This window comes from Thunnus maccoyii, chromosome 14, assembly GCF_910596095.1.
Source record: "Thunnus maccoyii chromosome 14, fThuMac1.1, whole genome shotgun sequence".
Classification (NCBI taxonomy): Eukaryota; Metazoa; Chordata; class Actinopteri; order Scombriformes; family Scombridae; genus Thunnus; species Thunnus maccoyii.
The window spans coordinates 15,403,419-15,415,475 of record NC_056546.1 but is presented as its reverse complement, the minus strand read 5'-3'; the positions used below and the strand labels follow the sequence as shown (position 1 = coordinate 15,415,475).

The following is a 12,057-nucleotide window of genomic DNA, read 5'->3' as shown; positions in this document are numbered from 1 at the left end:
CTTTCAGCAGTCATTCAGAACTCAGCAGTGTAAAACTTTGCAAACAAACTTTAATGAGAGAAACAAGGAGAGCACATACTCTATATTCAAAACAAAAAACAGGCATCCATCAGTGAAAACATGCCTCTATCTCTATAAACCCTTGTCAGTCTCACCTTTAAAGCTGTTTAATGCCAGAGTGAAAACATTTTGACCGTAAAATAAATTTTGAAAAATCAACTTCTTGCAACATTTAGTGCGATGCTATTGTTAAGCAAGGCACATACAGTAAACAAGGTTAATCTAGCAATAGAGAGAGAGAGATGAAACGTCTTACATCAGGTAAATTATGTATACAGAGGAAGTAGCACTGATCCATTGTTGTGTACATTGTAATAGACAGATATGCACATGAGCAATTTAAATGCTGAACCTTAACAGACAGAACATAACTCTTGAGAACCTGTATATACCTGGTGAATTAAGTGCTTAGATATTTCTAGTTTATGGTTAAACACTTAACTGACTCATCTAATTTGACAGGCAAATAATGCTCTCTGAATATGGAGATACCCATCTACTGTTTTGTATGTTGGTTTGGCACATATCCTTTCCTTTTGTTTGATATGCATTTTTTACAACAGTCCAAGAAAGCGCTTAAAACTTGCAAAGCAACGACCATCTTTCAAGTTCTCTCTCTCACTTTAAGGTCTTCAAAATATGGCTGCATGAAAGTAGAAATAAGTGCATTTCTGAGGATTGTTGACCTACACTATAATCGAAGGAGCAATTGCATGTTTTCAACTGGAATTAGACCTTTATACACATCGCAGCTTAATTGTAGCTCAGTTCCACTGCATCTAATGCAGCATGTTGAATAATTGTATTGTAGCAGTATAGTGCATGAACCAGCTAGCAATATAAAGCTTAACATGCAACTTCAAACCTGACCATTACATGGTACATTATGTTGCCCTGCAATGGCTGATACATATGCAACATTGCAGTAGATTGCTCCTGCTAATTCACTCAGTTAATACCATTTTAGCATAAATCTACTACTAATGCAGTTCACCTAAACCACTCATAACAATTTAACCATCATATTCCCAAAAAAACATAACCTTTAAATGCTCTGAGAAGTTTTGCCATTTCATACCAGTAACCTACAGTATTTTCTTTTCATTCTTAAAGTTAAGTGTATTTGCAATGAAAATTGCAGTATGTAATGTATTTTCAGGGCTCCCTCACTTATCACTGGTATGCAGAATAACACATCCAATAAAGTCCTTGAAATACAAATCAAACACGCAAGAGCATAAATAAAACAACGCAATCACTCAGCTAAAATAATTTAGCTGCAAGCAGTCACATATTCCTTGAGTTGAATATATGAGCCCAACTTTTACACCCACACATATTTTGGATCATATTTCATCAGTTTTTCATGATTGTACGTCTGTTTTATTACTCTGGCTATACTGTTTTTTTGAAACAGAAAATACTTGCTGATCACTCCCCCCAAAACTGCATTATTAGTAGAGATAATGTAGATTACAAATATTCTGAAAACACTTAAAAGACCTGTCATCTTTAGAGGTAACCAAATCAGTTGTAAAGCTGTCTTTGTGACAAAGATGGAGAACAGTGTGGTCATTCCACATTTAGTAATCAAGCTACCACTGTTATTACATGTAAATGACCAGTATTCAACTGTGTGTGTGTGTATACATACATATATATATCTATACACACACACACACACACACACACACTAATACCCCTTGACCCATCCATTAGTGGTCTAAAAATTGAGGTTGCTTCCAAGGTACCTGCGGTCTCATACACCTTTCACTGACGCAAACCCAAATACCATCAGCTTGAATTATGAGAATGTTGAGCGAACACTGATTCACACAAATATATATATCTGGACTTAAGCCACATTAGGCCTTCTCTTCAAAAGACAAAAGAAAACAGACCTTTTCAAGTAGGGGAAAATTCCCACGACGTTATTGTGACGTTAGTCAAATGTTTCTTCTGTGATTGTTGTGTTTGCAATGACGATGGCACTCGGAGACGGCTGAAGCAGGATGGTTTCAAGATGGCCACTTATTGCCATGCAGTGATACGCTCCGCTGACTGAATGCGTATCACACAAGTAGCAGTCTCACTTTCACACGCGTACAGTTTCTGAAGCAGTCTAGTGAATAGTTCTAAGGGTGGGGCTCTAACTGAGATCCTGGTCATATCGCCCCTTGATCATCGTTTTCAGTAGAGGTCCAACCTGCAGAGGAAAAAAAAAGGATTCTAGCTTAGGAATGTCAGACATTACATTGTTTTACTCTTTCTTCAAAGCTGCATATATCTTTTCTTTGTACTGAAATCAGGTAAGCCATAAATATTCACAGTAAGTGGGTTGCTGGAAGGGTCAGCATGCCCCTGGGATTTTATGCAGCGAGTGACCTAAATGTGGATCTCATTTGATGTTCTAGAAACTGGCAGTCTGACATTCATGTGCGACTTATGCCATCAGTACACTAATGAAAGGAAAGAGTCCGCATTGTGAGGAGGACATGAAAACAAGTGCTTTTACTTCATGTGGGTCTCCGAGCGCTTCTCCCAGCATCTTCTCAATATTTCTCATGATGGCCACCTTCTGATGAGCTCGGAGCGGGTATTCTATCCTCTTGGGTGTGGGGGCGCCCTAGATGGATTTGTCAAACTGGTGAGGGATTGTGGAAAAAGTGCAAACACGCGGTGGCAAAATGTTAAGATAAATAAAATTCTAGTGACTCAAAAATGCATACTTTGTACCAGAAGTTTACAGTGATTGTCACTCCACCGTTCAACAGTGATTCAATGTGATGCCACCTGAAGAAAGAAGAAGAAAAATACACGTAATTAAATTCATCCAACTCTTGCTGACTGTCAAAGAGCAATTTTATGCAGTTCTTCTTGCCATCAACCTGCCTATTATTATTTAATGTCAACATCATAAGTGCAAGCAGGAGATTGTTGGAGAAACTACTGACAAATAGTGTGATAAGCAGCAAATAGATGATCTCAGACATCTACTGTGTGAGAAAGAGGCAGTATAGTAACTCGGTTACACACAGATTCATAACGAAAGTCCCAAGCATTAATGCCACCTGGCCTGGGAGCAGTGACAGCTCACAGTCCAACTTTGCTTAATCCTTGAGCCTCTTCAGGTGTGGATTTCTGCTTGATAACTGCAATACTACCCAAAAAGAAGTATAATGTACCTCCTCTTCTCATGGAAGTTGGAGACCATCAGTAAACTACTTTAGATCAACACACCAGTAAATTTAGTTACTATTTACTTTTAAATTTAAATGACCTGACACTAAATTTAAATGAACTAACACCACATTTAAATGAACTAACACTATATTTGAATGAACTAACACCACTGTGGTTTCATTCTCTGACAAGTCAGCTTTGTTACTAACAATCACAAATGCATCATAAAGTTACTTTTGACAGCAACTGTCTACTGATTCTGGGCAAGTCATGCAGACACAGCTTAGTAATTTTCAAACAGCATGTTTAGCAGATATATCAAAGAACAGAATACTGGCATGCAAAGAGCACGAAAATATATCTGCTGGCGGTGCATCCGAGAGCTCAGTGCCTAAGGGGATAAACCAGCAGAAGTAAATAAACAGACAAGCCATACAGATGTACTTCTTACCAATACATCGGGATGTAGAGCACATCTCCTGGGCCCACAACAGTCTCATAGCCAACAACATTTTTAAAATTGGGAAACTTCTCATAGTCAGGGTTGTCAAAATCAACCTATAAATAAAACATATGCATTCATTATAAAACAATAACATTACTGTATCGTATTCATTTGTATTCATAAAAGACATTTCATTCCCCCTCACTTTGTTTTTCTGACATTTGCTTTAAAACATCCTTGTGTGCTACTTAATACAGAGAAAACACAAAAGCTGACTTTAGGTTAATATAAAAAAATGTGAACTTTTTCTTTATCTTAATAAATTAATATCTTTGTAAAAGCTTTCTTTACTGTGTTGAGAGCATTGTGTTATGTCTTTGAGGGGATTTCCTGTTTCTGAGACCTTTACTGTTAATTATCTCCACTGCTATAAATAAAGGCAACTGAACTGAGCAGATCAAGTGAGTTTTTAAATATCTGTAACTTACTTGACTCTGCCTGTCACAGGGGTGATGTACAGGGTATGGATAGAGACACTCAAACTGGTCTGGGGGGAAAAGGATGCATCTCTTGTGGCCTTTGATCTGCGCAAAAAAGTTCTGCTGCTCGTCGTAATGTGCTGGCGTCACATTCCCTACGGTGAGAGACAAAAAGAAAATGTGATGTGCGAAAAACTTTGAGCACAACTGTAGGAAAAAAAGAGGCAAAAGTATTTATAATGAAAGATATGAGTTGAAACACAGGCTAGCCTTGGAGCGATATCATCCTACATTTAGAAACTGTGACACTGCAAAAAGTACATGCAGTGAGCAACAACTGTCCACAAAACCCTTACCCTCCATGCCTATGAGCAGCAGGTTGGATGTCAGCTGTCCCCAGTTCCTCTTGGCTTGCTGTTTGTTGATCCAGTTCCAGTTGAAACCAAGGAAGTCAACAACAATCTTCTTTCCTACGGTGTCATTCAGGGTCTGCTGCAAATAAACCCTTAAGAAATGCAAGATGTATGAGATATTTTGTTTACACGAGTCACAATGCAGCAAAGTGAAAGAAATGTGTCAGCAGGACATAAGGTTTTTATTTGAACAAACTTCATCTCCTTTAACCACAAGAACAATATGACATTGAGGGAAGTAGACAGTGTAAATCTATGTAGATAACAGCCACTGTGAGTGTCAGTGAGTCAAACAGCATGTTCACTTTAATAAGTGATCTGCCTGTGTGTGTGTGTGTGTGTGTGTGTGTGTGCGCGGCCAGGCTAAGGCAGGTCACAGGAATAAGCTTCTCCCCTGATTCTCCTGTGTAACTGCTTAGTCATTCGCTCCACTTTCCTGTACTGCATTACATTTCATGAGAAGAAAAACACTCATCACTGTCAGGCACACCTGCAGCACAGTCACATCTTGTTCGGCGTTAGCCGAAGCATGATTAATATAAACAAGGCTTACGTCATAGTCCTGTGGTGGTGCAGAAGTCAAGCTAAATTGTCCTCATATAATAAATCTTACCTCTCCTCCCCTCCCATTTCCTCCGTTTTATGCATTTTTTCGACAAATTCATGGAATTTCATTTCCATTCGCTGTGACTTGGGGACAAAGTTCTCAAAGTTGGACATTTTTTTCTCATCGTAGTAGAGGAATTTGTGGTTTTCTGCGATGTAGACAGAGAAGTCCCCGTTTCCAATGTTCTCTTGCAGGTACGCAATGTCCCATTTGAGAGCCGGATAGACCAGGTTTGTGTCTGTTAAAACCACCGGTTCCTGAAAACAGATAAAAGGACATTTCAATACAATAATATGAAAAAAAAACATTTATATTGTTCATCTCAAGTGAATTAGCCTATAAACTTGCAAAAACAAGTAAGACCTCTCCACAGAATAATGCTCTAAGGAACAATCACTGTAAAACTACTAAAAGGGCGATATCACATGTTGTCCTTACTCATTTTAAAGTGGGTTGTTTTGTTTTTGTAGTTGCATAAAACTGCATTTAATTGTTTTATTCATGCATCTGTTCCTGTTACTGTGCTTCATAGAGAGATAAAACATCTTTTATACTGTCATTTTGTTGTTTCTAGGTAAATAACTTGCACAGATGCTGCAGAAGTATTCTCGGTTATGTGGTGGTGTTTACTGAAACCACTGGTATTTATATTTCTGGCATGAATAACCCTTTTTTGAACAAAGAGGAACATGAGTCCCAACACACACCCGCGCAGTATACATCCACAGTGCAGTGTGTGGCTGTGGAGGCTGTATCGGACACACTGAGCTGCGAGGGCTACGTGACTAACTGAACGTAGACCGGTGAGCGCGCTCCCGCGTTGCCTCTGCACCGGATCGGTTTCACTTTTGCCTGAGGACGGGAGGAGTTAAATGATGCTGGAGGGGGAAAAACCCCCAACGCCTTCGACTAACTTTAATGTGTTGAAATGTTGGAACTTTCCTGTGTTAAAGTTGCTGCTTATGTGTCTTTCTGTTTTCTCTGCAGGTGCCAACAAACAGAAATTTCCCTCACACACGCGCGATGCTCTGCGCTTGCGTTTAGTACTGATTATAAACTCGGCTTTGTGCGACATTTTAAATCATTAAAAATGTGTTTTAACATCTTGGTTCTGCCTTGATACGACTTGCAGGCACCCTGGGACTTGAATCCCCGGGGTTCAGCGCTTCTAACGTATCTAACACAGCGACAGTATGGGCGCGCCATATTTGGTCAACGCTTCTCTTTTACACTCATCTCGGGCGCGCGCGCCTGTCACTGGCCGTTTGCCTGAATTCAGTAAAAGATACGAAGAAGACAGCTGAATGCAGGTTTTAAGGTCAAATGAAAAACTGGAAGACGACTGACCAAATGTGAGCAAATATAGGTGACTTTTGTGTAGGGTAAAGCATGAATGTGTTAATTTATTAATGTAGCTATCAGAGTCACGTAAACCAGTGGTTCCAAAAGTGGTGTCCGGGGACTTCCAGGGGTCCTTGAGAGGGTTCCTCAGCAAAAAGGGGAATCATTTATTTCCACTATAATTCCATCCAAAAATGATAATGTATGACTATTTTGGTCATGAGTGGCTTACATTTTCTGTAATAAAACATCTGAAAGCAAAAATCCTATCAGATGGGACCCTGGGTCATCTAATTTATGTCAGTTCAAGGGTCCTTGACATGAAAAAGTTTGAGAACCACTGATGTCAACGATTTCTGGATCCTGAACAGACAACGTTAACTTGTATCCTATTTTAAATTATAATTTACAACAGTGCAAATCATGCAAGCCCACTGCAGTGAATGAAAGGACACATGAAGCATAAATGAACAGATGTTTATCTTTCACTATCATGTTCCTCAATAATATTAGAGCCACCAGGAAAACATTAGAATTGTACACTACAAAAAACTTATTATTCCTTTATCTCTGACTGATTTGGTTGCCCATCATAACCTATTTTTAGAGCTGAAAAAAATTAGTCAATTAATCTGTAAACTGATTATTTGCAACTTTTTTGATAATTGCTTAACTATTTGATTCATTCTTCAAGCAAAGATGTCAAACATTCTCTATTTCTAGCTGCTCCAGTGTGATGAGTTATTAGTAATACTAATCTCCATTTTATACCATTATAAATCATACAATCAATAGTATCAATAATCATTTTTCTGCATATTCCAGCTCACACAGCAGTTTATCTCATCAGCTTCATGACTTCTTGGAATCAGACTTTAAGAACTCAACCATCATGATTTCTCAGACATTTTAGTGCAAATTAGCAATCTCAGTGTTAACTTTTTTTTCCTCAGTGTTATAAAACTACATTCAATCAAATTCAGTCACATCAGCACTAGTTCACTGTATCTGAAGATAATAACAATTTTGTGTATTTGAAACAATCTGCCCATTCAAAAGTTTGCAAAAATGTCCAATGGCGCCACATTTGTTGCACACAAGTTAGTTTCACTAGATTGTTGTGGTGCTATTTTTGTAAACCATTCACTGAATCATCATAGATCAGTTTAATCACCATAAGATGAGTGGACCAGGATCAGGGAACTTCATCAATTTTGAGAAGTATCAGAGATGACACATTTCTCTTTCTGTCTACAATAATAAAGAACAAATAGATTTAATAAAGAGAAAGACTCAGTTCTGCAACTCAAGAATCTAATGTGCTATCTTAACACATCTTTTTGGTCTGTATCTGGGTGAGACACACTTAAATGAACCTTAAAGTGCATGTTTCTATTTTGTTTTATATAATCAGCAACATCAGTAAAGCATTATTCAAGAGAATCAGTTCCTTTGTCAAGACACAAACTATGCCTGTTCATTTTCTTGTTGATGAAACGGGTCTGTGCAGCACTAGTAGGCGACCCATCCTGTCCTCTGTGAGATGCAATAAGCAGATGTTTCTCCTAACCAGAACATGCACAAAGATACTTGTAAAGCTATCAATTGATATATCGTTTTATCATCAGCTTACCATCACAGCTCCATGAAGACATCATGTTTGACTCGTGTTTGTTTTGGTTACATTAATCATGTCATATCTAAGCTTTTTGTGGTATCCAAACATATCCTGAGAAAACCAAATGTATCAGGGCTGTCATATCCGAGGCCCAGCGGAAAGTTTTTGGGTTTTTTTTTTTAAACTGCACATATTACAAACTCTTGTGAGACAAGACTTACTTTGAACCTTTTAGGGTGTGGTGAGTTGGCTGTTATTTCCATTGAAATAGGCATGATAACAAATAACAACACACAGTCATTCACTTCTATGGCAACCATGTGCATAATAACTCTTTGCTATGTTGAACAGGTTCACAATTTTCCTTGAAAAAGCTACTTTTGACATCAACACTGAATAAGAATAATGAGAGATGGAATAAGATTTGTCTTCTGATGTGGAAAAAAAATGCAATTTTGCATTTATTCCTATTGTATGTCTGTTTAGGGAGGTCAAACAAGTTTTTTACAGGCACAAGTTCACTCCTTTCAAAGAAAAATATAGTATATATAATATCAGAAATGTAAATATATCATCCAAGACAGGAGGCTATTAGACATACAGATGTTCCACCAATGAATGAGACATCTGTTTACACATTTATCTCAGATGGGAGGTCCACATTAAATCACACACAGTAGAAACATTTCTGCAGACTGCTCCCTCTACAGTTTTGACTCCCTCTCTTGCATGATGCATTTCTGAGTAAGCAATGACCTTTAAAAGCAAAACCACCTGATGTGACGGTACTGACTCCATAACCCTTGCACTTGAATCCAAATGGGTGTTTGCAGTTTTATTGTGCTGTTATCTCCAAAACCACCAATACTTTACTGTCACACTTTTTTTTTTTAAAAAAAGTTGGGTTACATCTGTGAAAGCATTTCCCAAAGATGGCAGATAATGACACATGTCACTGAAAATACATGAAAACAAAGTGATATTCACTTTCACTTTCAATCCTCTCCCCATGTAATAATAAGATGTCAACTGATGGCTGTTTTTGACTTTATAACTACAGCTTCTTGAGTCAAACTAGGGCTGGGCGCTACGGACAAAATCAAATATCATGATATTTTTGACCACATACCTCAATATCAATATTGCAATAACATTGGTATTGATAAATAATCATCATTTTAAAATATCTTAAAATATCTTTTTTTTTAAATCTTTTTCCATTTCATTGTCACTGAAAAAAAACATATAGGCCTACAAATGATGATGATGTGATTTCTTGCTGGGGTCTGTACCAAACAAGCACCATCCCGTACATCTGGAGAATATGAGGCATCTCAGCAGCACCACAGAGCTTTATTCATAATGATATGTTGTGAAACATTTTACCTTTATCAAAAAATTGCAGTTCCTGCAATTTGGATATAAGTGCTCTTGACCATATTGTGATTTCGATAATGTTTAAATTAATTGTTCAGCCTTAATGGAAATAATGACTAAATTGATAAAAACAAATAATAGCGCAGCTAAAACTATCTGATAAGTTCAGAAAATTACATCACTTTACTGTAATGCAGCCTTTAAAACCAGATAAAGACAACACTTATGCCATATCATGATATAAATCTATACAAAATGTAAGACGATATCTAGTCTCATATCACGATATCAATGTAATATCGATATATTGCCCAGCCCAAAGTCAAACTGTTATCAAATCTTGTGGTGCAGATGCTCTTGATATGAAAAGCTCTGATGTCCCGTGAACTGTGGGCAAGTAAGAAGTGTTAAAAGTTTTTGCAAGCTAGTAGCTTTACCTCGTTATTTATTAGCATCTCGGCTCTGGGATCCGTGTGAGACAGTCTGGGAATGGGCTTGGTTGTGAAGGAGTATTTTCGGAGCTGAGACTCATCCCAGCCGCGGGCCTGCACGCCGGAGAAAGCGGCGCCGCCTTCGCTCGCCGCCCGATCAGCCTCCACGACAGTCGCTGCAGCCATGGTGGTCGACAAGCCGCCTCCGTCCTCCTTACGACGAGACAACCAGGCTCTCCTTCCGGGACACTACTCTCCTTTGCTACAGAGTCAGCAGCGGGGATATTATACAAGCTTTCCCATTCACTGTTCTTGATTTAATAAAGGAAATCTGCGCGGTCCTGGCGCCTGCAGCCCTGCTCTCGGGGTCTGTTCCGTGTGGGTGTTTACACACTGTGTTGACAGCCAGAAGATAGACGACACTAACTAACACAGTCAAGGAAACACTTGGCATCATTTTTCTACAATGAATGTCGGACAGCGACACCGGGTGCACTGGATGGCCACCTGCTCATATTGTAAGACAGTTTCTTTACCACTAGAGAGAGCTATTGTACCTGCTTTTCTTGCAGTTTTTAATCAGGCACTGGACTTACTTGCACCTTGGAAGTAATAGTAATGTGTTCAGTGGTGGAAGAAGTACTCAGATCTTTTATTTAAGTAAAAGTAACCATACCACAATGAAAAAATACTCAATTACAAGTAAATGTCCTGCATTCAAAACTAAAGAACAAGTAGCCTATATAAGTATTGTCAGAAAGATGTACTTAAAGTATCAAAAGTAAAAGTACTCATATGCAAAATGGCCCAATTTACAGTTATATTCAGATTCATCAATGTGTACACCTAAGTAGCATTTTAATGTTGTCAAAGTAGAGCTAATTTTAACACCTTGTACTGTTTACAAACAAACTTATCACATGTTTTACATATAAGATATTGATCTGATAAGTAACTAATAACTATAGCGGTGAAATAAATGTAGTGGAGTAGAAGAAGTAGCAGACTCAGGCTGTCTGAGGGGCAGGGCCGAAAAAGTATAAAGTGCAACTGATATATTCAGTGGGCAACCATCAGCAGAGTACAACAATGCATAGTTGGTAAAATCACCAATTAAGATAAACATTTTATAGGGTAACTCAGAATATAAGTAAAACAACACCTCTGTATTTAAAAGGGATTTACTTTTTAAATATGTATTTAGCAAACATCTCTGTAATAAAATAAAGGGAATGGGGAACATTTAAAATGTTATTTCTAACACATCTGAAGCTAAAACATGGAACTATTAACATTTTGAGAATAAGCTGTTTTAATCAGTCTTGTCAGGGAAGCGAGAAGCAAGATTGGTGAAATAAAATGATAATTCTTTTGGCCGTGAGTTTGTAAATGTTCTGGCCTTCTCAACGGACAACAGCAGAAGATCTGAGAACCTTCCTACTCCGCGTCTGTTTCTAAGCAGGGTCTTGATCAGCTTCAGTTTGGAGAATGATCACTCGACTGATGCAGTTGACACTGGAAGCTTAGACTGCACTGACCCAAAGACAAAAGGACAATCTAAAGGGGTTGTGGCTGAGCAAACTAGTGAGTAGTATTGTACCAAAATCAGCTGAATGGAATAATGTCAGCTACAACAATTACAACATGTTTTTTTTTTTTTCATAATGGTCACCCTACATAGAGGATACATTAATTTCTACAATAATGGCCAGTTTACTCCATCGTAAGGGCATCTCACAGGGCAAAATATCTCATGTTCTTCACTGGAGGGGCACTTCACCATCTTTTTCTCCCATATAGTGCACCCTATAGGGCACTTCACCATGTTTTTATGTTAATTAAAAGTGCGCTTATCATGGCATCATGTTTTCTCACCCCTGGGGGCACCCTAGAGGGCACTTAATCCCATTTTTCATTGAAAGGGCACCCGATTCTGCTCTTAGGTTAGAGGAACCCTAAATGGCACTCCTACAGAACCTCACCCTTTTACAACGGCAACTCATAGGGCACTGCATTACATCTTGTGGGGGTACGTTACAGGGCACTATCACATTTTCTTCGAGTGACAGAACACCCATGAGGGAATTTCCAGATTAACACATG

The 12,057-nt window shown here is 38.4% G+C and overlaps 1 protein-coding gene across 2 annotated transcripts; it reads right to left on the bottom strand.

Annotated features, from left to right (window-relative positions):
• Positions 1–30: 30 nt before the first annotated feature.
• hif1an (hypoxia inducible factor 1 subunit alpha inhibitor) lies at positions 31–10,331 on the bottom strand. 2 transcript variants are annotated; one of them, XM_042433326.1, is made up of 8 exons: positions 9,961–10,331; positions 5,194–5,444; positions 4,524–4,672; positions 4,177–4,322; positions 3,695–3,801; positions 2,790–2,853; positions 2,576–2,686; positions 31–2,266 (listed from the first exon to the last, which is right to left on the bottom strand). In XM_042433326.1, the coding sequence occupies exons 1-8, from the start codon at positions 10,138–10,140 to the stop codon at positions 2,210–2,212; spliced, it is 1,065 nt and encodes a 354-aa protein (XP_042289260.1). In that variant the 5' UTR covers positions 10,141–10,331; the 3' UTR covers positions 31–2,209. The 2 variants fall into 2 exon arrangements, with proteins under 2 accessions (XP_042289260.1, XP_042289261.1); XM_042433327.1 differs by lacking the exon at positions 9,961–10,331 and adding an exon at positions 5,895–5,924.
• Between the last annotated feature and the right edge of the window lie 1,726 nt (positions 10,332–12,057).